Source organism: Megalobrama amblycephala, linkage group LG14 (assembly GCF_018812025.1).
Source record: "Megalobrama amblycephala isolate DHTTF-2021 linkage group LG14, ASM1881202v1, whole genome shotgun sequence".
NCBI classification, from domain to species: Eukaryota; Metazoa; Chordata; class Actinopteri; order Cypriniformes; family Xenocyprididae; genus Megalobrama; species Megalobrama amblycephala.
Window position 1 is genome coordinate 19,776,276 of NC_063057.1, and position 12,986 is coordinate 19,789,261.

General features: G+C 39.7%; 1 protein-coding gene across 15 annotated transcripts in view; it reads right to left on the bottom strand.

Annotated features, from left to right (window-relative positions):
• Positions 1 to 12,986, bottom strand: part of magi2a (membrane associated guanylate kinase, WW and PDZ domain containing 2a) — a 287,991-nt gene that overhangs the window by 31,025 nt on the left and 243,980 nt on the right. For 14 of the 15 annotated variants that reach the window (XM_048156798.1, XM_048156796.1, XM_048156797.1 and 11 more), the window contains 2 exons: positions 10,674 to 10,705; positions 1,515 to 1,683 (listed from right to left, as the gene is read on the bottom strand). The exons of the other annotated variant lie outside the window; for it this stretch is intronic. In XM_048156798.1, the coding sequence (XP_048012755.1) occupies positions 1,515 to 1,683; positions 10,674 to 10,705 (201 nt within the window). The remainder of the gene's footprint in view (positions 1 to 1,514; positions 1,684 to 10,673; positions 10,706 to 12,986) is intronic. 15 annotated transcript variants of the gene reach the window in all.

A 12,986-nucleotide genomic window follows, 5' to 3' on the forward strand; every position in this document is an offset into this window, starting at 1 on the left:
GAAGAAATGACACTACAATGTAAAGTAGTGAGTGTACAGCTTGTATAACAGTGTACATTTGCTGTCCCTTCAAAATAACTCAACACACAGCCATTAATGTCTAAACCACTGGCCACAAAAGTGAGTACACCCCTTAGTAAAAATGTCCAAATTGGGCCCAAAGTGTCAATATTTTGTGTGGCCACCATTATATTCCAGCACTGCCTTAACCCTCTTGGGCATGGAGTTCACCAGAGCTTCACTGGTTGCCACTGGAATCCTCTTCCACTCCTCCATGACGACATCACAGAGCTGGTGGATGTTAGAGACCTTGCGCTCCTCCACCTTCTGTTTGAGGATGCCCCACAGATGCTCAATAGGGTTTAGGTCTGGAGACATGCTTGGCCAGTCCATCACCTTTACCCTCAGCTTCTTTAGCAAGGCAGTGGTCGTCTTGGAAGTGTATTTGGGGTCGTTATCATGTTGGAATACTGACATGCGGCCCAGTCTCCGAAGAGAGGGGATCATGCTCTGCTCATTCATGGTTCCCTCAATTAACTCTAGCTCCCCAGTGCGGGCAGCACTCATGCAGCCCCAGACAATGACACTCCCACCACCATGCTTGACTGTAGGCAAGACACACTTGTCTTTGTACTTATCATCTGGTTGCCGTCACACACGCTTGACACCATCTGAACCAAGTAAGTTTATCTTGGTCTTATCAGACCACAGGACATGGTTCCAGTAATCCATGTCCTTAGTCTGCTTGTCTTCAGCAAATTGTTTGCAGGCTTTCTTGTGCATCATCTTTAGAACATGCTTCCTTCTGGGACGACAGCCATGCAGACCAATTTGACGCAATGTGTGGCATATGGTCTGAGCACTGACAGGCTGACCCCCCACCCCTTCAACCTCTGCAGCAATGCTAGCAGCACTCATACGTCTATTTCCCAAACACAACCTCTGGATATGTTGCTGAGCTTGTGCAGTCAACTTCTTTGGTCGACCATGCCGAGGCCTGTTCTGAGTGGAACCTGTCCTGTTAAATCGCTGTATGGTCTTGGCCACCGTGCTGCAGCTCAGTTTCAGGGTCTTGGCAATCTTCTTATAGCCTACGCCATCTTTATGTAGAGCAACAATTATTTTTTTCAGATCCTCAGAGAGTTCTTTGCCATGAGGTGCCATGTTGAACTTCCAGTGACCAGTATGAGAGAGTGAGAGCGATAACACCAAATTTAACACACCTGCTTCCCATTCATACCTGAGACCTTGTAACACTTATGAGTCACATGACACTGGGGAGAGAAAATGGCTAATGGGGCCCAATTTGGACATTTTCACTTAGGGGTGTACTCTTGTGGCCAGTGGTTTAGACACTAATGGCTGTGTGTTGAGTAATTTTGAGGGGACAGCAAATTTACACTGTTATACAAGCTGTACACTCAATACTTTACATTGTAAACAGCACAGATTAGCAGAAGGCTAAGTAGACAGATAGCTTTAGGTGCTAGCAAGATGTTGCTTCAGTTACTTACGCCTATTCTCATAGATAGCCCTGGACTTCTCATACAGGTCATAGGGGTCAGGTTTGGTCAAGTCAAACTCTGGACCTGAGGGCCAGTGCAGATATGGAGTGCTGTGAGGGAGAGCATGGACAGATAGACTGGTTGTGGGACTGCTGTGAGGATCCCAATGTTCCAAGACCTGCAAATACACCGGCATTCAGTAAAGCACCCAATCATCTCCCAGCACTGAGTTTATTAAAATGCTGAACTGAGTAAGCAAACTGCTCTTCCAGGCAACTTCCGCCTGGAATTTCACTGGCCGTGGGATAGGATGATGTTTAACAATGAACTCGCTTTTGCGGTAATTAGTTTTTAAATGAAGTGTACACACAATGCATGGCAAGTTAGTTCTAGCTCAGCAAAATAAGGCAGAATCAAGGGCTCATCAAGGACGCTATTGCTGACAATACTGAATGTAATCTTTGTGTTTTCTCATGCTAATGCAGCTGTGGGCGAAACGTTCCCAAACCACTTCACTGCACCGGGCTCTCGCACGACACCCAAAATTAGGTTATGCAAACAGAATGCACAAAGAAAAGCAAGCAGGCACAGAGGTCCGCTTTTTCTAATATCAAGGCTGTTTTCACACAAGATTCAATTGCTTGGCCTGAACTCAAGTTTGATTCCACTCTCCAGTCCTGCTAGTCACTTTGTGTTTTTGGGTCTGAATCTCAGAATGTTTGTGAGTATCACTGTTAGGGATGGGAATGATAAAGAATTTAATGATACCACTTCTGAATTAGCTTCTTAATGGTTTCATTATTGATTCTTTTAGTAGTTTTAAAGAATTAATATTTGAAAAAAAAAAAAAAAAAAAAATTCCATTGCGAAATTATGAGATTTCAGAAAATAAATTTTAAACAATACTTCCAAATACAGTTTACACAGATGTTTTAAAGACTTTTTCACTTTTTTCAATTCAATAACTGACCGTATCTATATATTGAACAACAATTTCAATTTAGTAAATTCAATTTCAATTTCATTTTGTCATTCAGCTTCCTTGTGGGGTTGTGGACAGTTAAATTGCAGTTCATAAATCGAAAAAGAGGCGATTAAATTCTGATTTTTTCCCCAACCCTGGAAGACACAGTTTACAGCACCCCCTTAAAGGGTTAGTTGACCCAAAAATGAAAATTACCCCATAATTTACTCACCCTCAAGCCATACTGGGTGTATATGACTTTCTTCTTTCAGATGAATACAATCAGAGCTATATTATATAATGTCCTGTCTCTCCTAAGCTTTATAATGACAGTAAATAGAGCCAGCAAATGGCTGTATGCACGCCGACTTACGCCAAAAGAGTAACCCCTTATGCGATGTAGGAGTAGCACTTTGACACCTCTCACTGTTCAAACAAATAGGGCTGTGCAACAAACTCAAGCTCCTCTTCTCTTATATTGAAATCCTACAACATTTCTTTTTAAAAATTCTCGTTTTAGACTTCTAATTCGGGACCGGTGTTTTGTTTTGCTCTATCCTCTGTGCTTTCGCGTTTGTCAATGCGCCATGTGTCAGGGTCAGAGTTCACTCTTTTACCTTAAATAATTAGCTTCTGTCGGAAGCTAATTATTTAGTTAGTTTTACACAAAGGCATCAATTCGCATCAGAAGGCCTTTATTAATCCCCTGGAGCCGTGTGGATACAGTGGGTAAGGAAAGTATTCAGACCCCCTTAAATTTTTCACTCTTTGTCATATTGCAGCTATTTGCTCATTAATGTACACACAGCACCCCATATTGACAGAAAAACACAGAATTGTTGACATTTTTGCAGATTTATTAAAAAAAGAAAAGCTGAAATATCACATGGTCCTAAGTATTCAGACCCTTTGCTGTGACACTCATATATTTAACTCAGGTGCTGTCCATTTCTTCTGATTATCCTTGAGATGGTTCTACACCTTCATTTGAGTCCAGCTGTGTTTGATTATACTGACTGGACTTGATTAGGAAGGCCACACACCTGTCTATATAAGACCTTACAGCTCACAGTGCATGTCAGAGCAAATGAGAATCATGAGGTCAAAGGAACTGCCTGAAGAGCTCAGAGACAGAATTGTGGCAAGGCACAGATCTGGCCAAGGTTACAAAAAAATTTCTGCTGCACTTAAGGTTCCTAAGAGCACAGTTAAATGGAAGACGTTTGGGATGACCAGAACCCTTCCTAGAGCTGGTCGTCCGGCCAAACTGAGCTATCAGGGGAGAAGAGCCTTGGTAAGAGAGGTAAAGAAGAACCCAAAGATCACTGTGGCTGAGCTCCAGAGATGCAGTCGGGAGATGGGAGAAAGTTGTAGAAAGTCAACCATCACTGCAGCCCTCCACCAGTCGGGGCTTTATGGCAGAATGGCCCGACGGAAGCCTCTCCTCAGTGCAAGACACATGAAAGCCCGCATGGAGTTTGCCAAGATGGTGAGAAATAAGATTCTCTGGTCTGATGAGACCAAGATAGAACTTTTTGGCCTTAATTCTAAGCGGTATGTGTGGAGAAACCAGGCACTGCTCATCACCTGTCCAATACAGTCCCAACAGTGAAGCATGGTGGTGGCAGCATCATGCTGTGGGGGTGTTTTTCAGCTGCAGGGACAGGCCGACTGGTTGCAATCGAGGGAAAGATGAATGCGGCCAAGTACAGGGATATCCTGGACGGAAACCTTCTCCAGAATGCTCAGGACCTCAGACTGGGCTAAAGGTTTACCTTCCAACAAGACAATGACCCTAAGCACACAGCTAAAATAACGAAGGACTGGTTTCACAACAACTCCGTGACTGTTCTTGAATGGCTCAGCCAGAGCCCTGACTTAAACCCAATTGAGCATCTCTGGAGAGACCTAAAAATGGCTGTCCACCAACATTTACCATCCAACCTGACAGAACTGGAGAGGATCTGCAAGGAGGAATGGCAGAGGATCCCCAAATCCAGGTGTGAAAAACTTGCTGCATCTTTCCCAAAAAGATTCATGGCTGTATTAGATCAAAAGGGTGCTTCTACTAAATACTGAGCAAAGGGTCTGAATACTTAGGACCATGTGATATTTCAGTTTTTCTTTTTTAATAAATCTGCAAAAATGTCAACAATTCTGTGTTTTTCTGTCAATATGGGGTGCTGTGTGTACATTTATCTGGAAAAAAAAATGAACTTAAATGATTTTAGCAAATGGCTGCAATATAACAAAGGGCCCTATTTTAACGATCTGAAACGCAAGTGTCAAAGCGCGAAGCGCAAGTAACTTTGTGGGCGGGTCTCGGCGCTGTTGCTATTTTCCCGGCGGGATAAATGGCTCTTGCGCCCGGCGCAAATCTAAAATGGGTTGGTCTGAAGTAGCTTCATTATTCATAGGTGTGGTTTGGGCGTAACGTGAAATAAACCAATCAGAGTGTCATCTCCCATTCCCTTTAAGAGCGAGATGCGCTTGCGCCATGGCGGATTGCTATTTACATGGCGTACACGCGATGAGTCAGTTAATATATATGTGTGTGTGTGTATTGGCACGATTGTTCAATTAATTAGCCAATTTCGTTCATCATTATAAGTAGTAATAGGCTGAATTGAAAATAGGTAGCCAAATTCTAATCCACGCAATGACTATTCATCATTACATTTTTATATTTATGTACACAATAATATTCTTTTACACTGTAATCCTTTTGTTTTTAATATTTGGCATGTTTGTGTGATGCGCATCCCTGTGTGTAATAAGCAAAGTCAACGCGCACTGTGGACGCGCCCAGAGGCGCAGTTTCTACCAACGCGCTCTAACAAAAAAATATTGCGCCATTGACTTTAGACCAGGTTTGAGTTGGTCTATGGCGCAGTCTATTTTCAGCTCCTTAAAATAGCAATGCGCGGGCAATGCACCTGAACACACCTCCTTTTTTGCGCTGAACCGCCCAGGGAGCGCAAGTTCATTCACTAGTTTAGCGACGTGCTTCTGTGGAGGGAAAAGCGCGCTTTGCGCGGGTGCAAATAGGAATGACACATGCGTCGGTGTACAAAGTCAATTGCGCTGGGTGCAAGATAGGGCCCAAAGAGTGAAAAATTTAAGGGGGTCTGAATACTTTCCGTACCCACTGTATCTTTTATGATGGATGGTTGACCTTTTTTGGGCTTCAAAATCTCATCCTCTATTCACTGCCATTATAAAGCTTGGAAGAGCCAGGACATTATTTAATATAACTCTGATTGCATTCAACTGAAATAAGAAAGTCATATACACCTAGGATGGCTTAAGGGTGAGTAAATCACCCCCCCCCCCAAAAAAAGCTTTAAAATTAACAAAATGAACCAAACTTTGACAACAAATGGACATGGGTACATGCCAAAAGCTCTAGTGTAAAAGCACCCTAAAAGCAAAGCCAAACAAAAGGCATAATTGAAGACGACATTGTAAAAATCAACAAAGAAAGAAAGTAGATGCCAGGATGAGAAAGATGCCAGGGCTTATTAAAGGAGGTCTGTGTTAGCATGTTAATCTGGTAGAGCTCTAGAGGATGAAGGCAAATGCCCCTGGGCTGCTGTATGCAGCTGGGAACAAACAGATTAAAACATGTCACTGCCAAGTAAACTCATGCACATGCGCATATTAGCTCATAGATGATATTATTATTGCCAGAGCAAAGTGCTGTGACAAACACACTCTTGCAAATAGGCTTTTGCTCATGGCAAATGCTCCCTTAAAGAATCAACATCCACTAGAAATATTTTGTAGATCACACTAGAGGTCTGCTAAAGGACAAACTGTTTTGGGAGGGTTCAAATCAGTTTTTCATATATAACTTCAGGTTTGTGCTTGGTTCAGGTTTTTGATGAATAAAAAATACGGTTATTATAAATATTTTATGTTAAGGCAACTTGTTTTATTTGCTCAGACACTTCTTCTTTGAGTCAGAGTCTGTGATAATGGGTCATATGAGTTTAATCATTCAAAGATGAAATGGAAAGAGACCGATATTGGGTATGATATATTGGGTATATATATATATATATATATATATATATATATATATATATATATATATACGTAAGGCATTTTACACACCTCAAGCATTCTGTTGACTTGTTCACTCCTTCACTATATAATGAATGCCACATAGTCCACTTTAAGAGGAAAGAGTGGACAAATATTAGAGTATTTGGACAATGTGGTTTAGATGGGGTTTATAAACATCAGATTTCCATTATCAGATTCTTTTGTACAATATGTATGTATTCATTGTATACTGGTGCTGGGCATTATATCAGACATTTATGATGAAGTTGATTATATTTTGTTGGTTATATAAAATTAACCAAATGTACTTTTAATTTGGCCATTAAGTTTCTGTGGAAATTGGACAGTTTGCACTAAATGATTTATTAGTATGACCGCATGAAGAGAGGAATATTTAATATACTCCATGATTCAAACCTCAAAAATGCAACTATAGTTGGGAAGGTCATTTCACTTCTGTAATCAGTTCCTTTTTAAATGGTCTGTATAAATTAATGAGTTCAAACATTTGCATAAAAAAAAAAAAAAAAAATTCTTAAACTAAATCTATATATTCCTTTCCTCAGTTCATTTAGTAAAGCAAGTTTTTAACTATATTTTACTGTATCTTAAATTTTGATTTAGAAATTGATAATCTACTTTGTAATAACGCCTGTTTGGTCAAAATGATGGTACCGCTAAGCCATTTCTGAATAACATTATATCAATATCAGAACTATTGTCGGAAGACTGAAAGATATCAACATATTTCAGCTGTATCATCCCATCCCTTTATACACTATATTCAGTTAGACGGTTCTCAAATGCATTATTTTGTCCGCTGTAACCATTGAGCGGTCTGTAGCAAAAGCCATTGTACAATTTACTGGCATTTCATAATTTCAATCGATTAAATGATGCAGTGCTGTGACCGTATAACCGTCACACTCAACATTGGCTAATATACTTCAGACATGGATAATTGCGAAAAAAGATGGACCACTTTAACATTTTCGAGTAATGAAACTTTTTCTGGCTGTGGAGATATTCTTAAAGCAAATGATGACTAATTAAACCCCAGCGTTAGGGAGGGAGCCAGATGATTAAGACCAAGCAGCTCTTTACTGTACTGCAGTAGTGGGTTCTTTCACTCTGTCCTAGTTCTGTTCCCTAGAGATAGATACAAAGATATGTGTTGAAGAATGACAGTACAGTTGCCAGCAGCTCAAGGCACCGCCACAGACTCTGTGTAGTGTGAAGAAAAATCAGTCGATTTATGACCAGTCAAGCCTTTGTTATATGAAGTAGACAGGGCAGGGTTCTCAATCCAAAAATAAATAGATGTGTGGGTGCATGGGTAGGCATATATCATGTACAGTATATATATGTGTGCGTGTGTGTAAAATGACATATTTCAACTAGGGTTCCCACATCTTTTAATAATGAATTTCCATTAACTTTATATATATATATATATATATACACACAGTGGGTATGGAAAGTATTCAGTAAATTTTTCACTCTTTGTTATATTGCAGCCATTTGCTAAAATCATTTAAGTTCATTTTTTTCCCTCATTAATGTACACACAACACCCCATATTGACAGAAAAACACAGAATTGTTGACATTTTTGCAGATTTATTAAAAAAGAAAAACTGAAATATCACATGGTCCTAAGTATTCAGACTCTTTGCTGTGACACTCATATATTTAACTCAGGTGCTGTCCATTTCTTCTGATCATCCTTGAGATGGTTCTACACCTTCATTTGAGTCCAGCTGTGTTTGATTATACTTGATTAGACCTTACAGCTCACAGTGCATGTCAGAGCAAATGAGAATCATGAGGTCAAAGGAACTGCCTGAAGAGCTCAGAGACAGAATTGTGGCAAGGCACAAATCTGGCCAAGGTTACAAAAAAATTTCTGCTGCACGGTCGGCCGTCGGGCAGTTTTTCTTCGTCGGCTGACTAAGTTTTCTCAGTGTGTTCTGCACCGTTGGCTGAAGTTGGTCCTCGTCAGCTTTTTTTTGGCCAATTCGAAATGTTGAATCGGCGTTGGAGCTCGTCGGTCTGTCGGGCCATCTGATCATTCTGATTGGCTATTCAGATTCTGCCGCCTGCTGGTACGGAAAGGCATTTCATCTTACGCAGAACGGACGTGCTACTTGGCCGTCGGCTGTTTAGCGTCGGTTTGGTGTGTCAGGGCAACTTTGGACACAGACGCTGCCGACATGAGCCAACCCCGCAGTCTGCTTTCGTTGCCACTAGTTCGTCGGTGTTGGCTTGGTGTGTTCTGGCCTTAAGAGCACAGTGGCTTCCATAATCCTTAAATGGAAGACGTTTGGGACGACCAGAACCCTTCCTAGAGCTGGCCGTCTGGCCAAACTGAGCTATCGGGGGAGAAGAGCCTTGGTGAGAGAGGTAAAGAAGAACCCAAAGATAACTGTGGCTGAGCTCCAGAGATGCAGTCGGGAGATGGGAGAAAGTTGTAGAAAGTCAACCATCACTGCAGCCCTCCACCAGTCGGGGATTTATGGCAGAGTGGCCCGGCGGAAGCCTCTCCTCAGTGCAAGACACATGAAAGCCCGCATGGAGTTTGCTAAAAAACACCTGAAGGACTCCAAGATGGTGAGAAATAAGATTCTCTGGTCTGATGAGACCAAGATAGAACTTTTTGGCCTTAATTCTAAGCGGTATGTGTGGAGAAAACCAGGCACTGCTCATCACCTGTCCAATACAGTCCCAACAGTGAAGCATGGTGGTGGCAGCATCATGCTGTGGGGGTGTTTTTCAGCTGCAGGGACAGGATGAATGGTTGCAATCGAGGGAAAGATGAATGCGGCCAAGTACAGGGATATCCTGGACCTACGGAAACCTTCTCCAGAGTGCTCAGGACCTCAGACTGGGCCGAAGGTTTACCTTCCAACAAGGCAATAACCCTAAGCACACAGCTAAAATAACGAAGGACTGGCTTCACAACAACTCCGTGACTGTTCTTGAATGGCCCAGCCAGAGCCCTGACTTAAACCCAATTGAGCATCTCTGGAGAGACCTAAAAATGGCTGTCCACCAACGTTTACCATCCAACCTGACAGAACTGGAGAGGATCTGCAAGGAGGAATGGCAGAGGATCCCCAAATCCAGGTGTGAAAAACTTGTTACATCTTTCCCAAAAAGACTCATGGCTGTATTAGATCAAAAGGGTGCTTCTACTAAATACTGAGCAAAGGGTCTGAATACTGAAGACCATGTGATATTTCAGTTTTTCTTTTTTAATAAATCTGCAAAAATGTCAACAATTCTGTGTTTTTCTGTCAATATGGGATGCTGTGTGTACATTAATGAGGAAAAAAAAAAATAACTTAAATGATTTTAGCAAATGGCTGCAATATAACAAAGATTTCAATACAAGAGAAGAGGAGCTTTCCGTACCCACTGTGTATATATATATATATATATATATATATATATATATATATATATATATAGTTCAGAGTTTATTGAGGAAGATTTTCTTTAGGATGTGGTCAAGCAGACAATATTGAATCAGAATCAGTGGACATGACAAAGACAGACTGCTGCTGAGGGTCAAGGTTTTACGTGGCACATTACACAGCGCACTGGTTAGTGAGAAAAGATTAGTAAAGGTGCAGTGATGTTAAGAGTTTGTTCTAAGTTGTAAAATGACATATTAAGTGTTTATTTCAACTAGGGTTCCCACATCTTTTAACAATGAATTTCCATAACCTTTGCTTCTAACCGAGCAAAACTAGATTCTAAAAAATATTGTTTTTTTAATAGAACAAATTATATTTCTTCTTTTAACCTAGAAATTATTATTAGCTCTATTAAATCATTTAATTTATTTTCAAATATTTTAAAAATAGCTGGCATTTGGTGTTGTAGTGGTGTGTCTGTGAAGAAAATTAGTCATTCTTACTGTATTTTAGTACAATGCAGTTAGTGGTAATATGTTATAACAATATAATAAAGCATCTATTATGCATTCAGCTTAGTAATAAAGCTCTACAGTCATGGTTATTCATACATATGCTGCATAGTGTGTAATATGACCTAATCACTCAATAGCGAGAGTGCACGGTTATTGTTAGTTTATTAATTAAAATCAGAAGGCTGGAATACGATACGTTTTACCTGTTTAGAGGTCTTCCAAGGTGAAAAGTGACCTGTAATGGTAAAAGAACAAAACTTTTAGCCTGCTGGAGCTTTAATATAAGGTTCAAAGTGGGAATTTTAAACAAATCAAAACAAAACAGGAAAAGTCCTGGAGGACAACCTCTTATTAGCATTTTAGATTGTTAACTCCAGAGCGGGTGTGCCTCATACATCCTGAAAAGTGAAGCTGTGGGCTCTTTGATCGCCCCCTGGTGGCTGGATGCAGTACAGGTCATAAACCTTGCCCTCTCAATGCAAACGAACGGGACTTAAGTCAAAACAAAAAAATAAATTACGCTTCAAATAAAATTTTCCGAAAGATGGTTTTAGTCATTTAAGATAGTTGTTATCACGCTGATATATATTCAATTGTTCGTTTTTGAGATAAGTTTGATTTTAACTAGAAATTTGATGCTATAGAAATGGGGCGTGTTGTCATGGTTGACATTTGTAATTGACAGCTATTCTGAGGACTGTCGGAGCTTCGCGGGGAGATTGAAGATATATAACTAACTATTAATTTTCGATTTCTGTGTTATTTCACACCAACAAAATGAGTTGTTCAGCAGTAAACTCTACTAACCGACCTACAGGATCTGACGGATCACTGAACTTTTTTCGGTAACGTTAAATGTGGGATTTGTAAGCTAATTAATAAATGTTATTAGCCAAGATAACACGCCTAACGTTAGCTATATCGGGAAAAAGCAGGTGATCGTTATCTGGCAGTTACTAATTATTTTTATGGGTATAAAATAATAATTAGCAGGACAAAACTAATGATAGCTTACTCTAATTAATTATAGAGCACTGTCTACAGCAATCGATCTCCTGTAATGCTAGTTCAACTTGATTTAAAATGGCAGGACCGTTTCTGACATTTTAGAGTTGTTTCTAGTGGCATATTATATTGGGTTTATCTACTGAATTTGCTGTTTCAAAAATATTATTGTTCTAGAAACAGAATAGCCTATTATTTTGAATTGCGTATAATTTATATAGCCTATTTAAAATACATCAATGATGACGCAGTCGTCTGGGCGGAAATTTGATACCGCGACTCCACCTCCGGGCTCCAATGACGATTCCTTCTGTGTATGCCCAGGCTCCAAACTGACGTTTTTGTGTAACATGTCAACGCCCGTCGTCGTGCGTTTTACATTCAGTTCATTACAATGGAAGGAAGCGGTGTCACGACTTACGTCGTTCATCTTTTTTTTTTTACAGTCTATGCTCCAGAGCCGTACAATCTGAGTGTCAGGATGCACTTTCATTTAATGTTTTATTTATTATAGCTAGTATTATAGTTTTTTTTTCTATATGGTGTCCAAAAGTCTTTTCTGACTTTTATTTTGTAATATTCTAATTTAATACAAAATATTAATACAACTTTGTGCAAAATCCAGCATCATTTGAGGAAATCTCAACTTTTAAAAAAATAAAAATAAAATTTAAATTTCCTATTTGATGAGTGACCTAGAAATAGATCAGAGCAAATATTTAATATTGAGATTTTTAAAATGTATTTCATATTCTATTTAAAAAATCCTAAAACTTGTATCAAAAAATATCAACTTCTAAATAGTCGAACACCATCAGCGGCTCTTTGGAAAACTGAGCATGTTGAATCGCTGTCCGTCTGTGTTGGCGTCATTGGCGAGAGAAAAAACTCTGATTGGCTGTTCGACTAATTTATGTCATCTTACCTGTGCATTCCAATACGCAAATATTGACATGAGCCGTCTGGAATGAAGAAAGTGATCAACATGATTGATATTCAAAATGGTAAGCAAGCGCTTTTTTTGGTATACAGTTTGTATATCTACAGTCCAGTTTACCTTTTTAAATGACGAATATACACTATTGACACCTGCCAATACAGAATGTACCTGCTAGTTGGCCACTGGCTGTAGTCTGTGTGATGTGTGAAAAGCGCAACTTTTTAGCCCAGAAGCATGTGACGCAAGGTGACACCACAAACGGCTTTCGTTGCCACTAGTTCTTTGATGTTGTTTTGGTGTTTCACGGCCTTAAAGTGCTTAAAATAAACCCTAACAGGATTAGTGTTACAAAAAAAAAGTTTAAAATCTAAACAATTTAATATTTAATTATCTCCAAAGATACAATTCAAACAGCAGCTATTCAAATATCTATTCAATCCAGAAAAAAAAAAAAAAGTTCTTTCTGAAGCGATTGCATTTTGAGGACAAGTGGTTATTATTTGAAAATTTCATGTATCTGCTTAGTAAAAGAGAGATTTGAATGTAAAACAGACACGTTTGACCCTAAGGA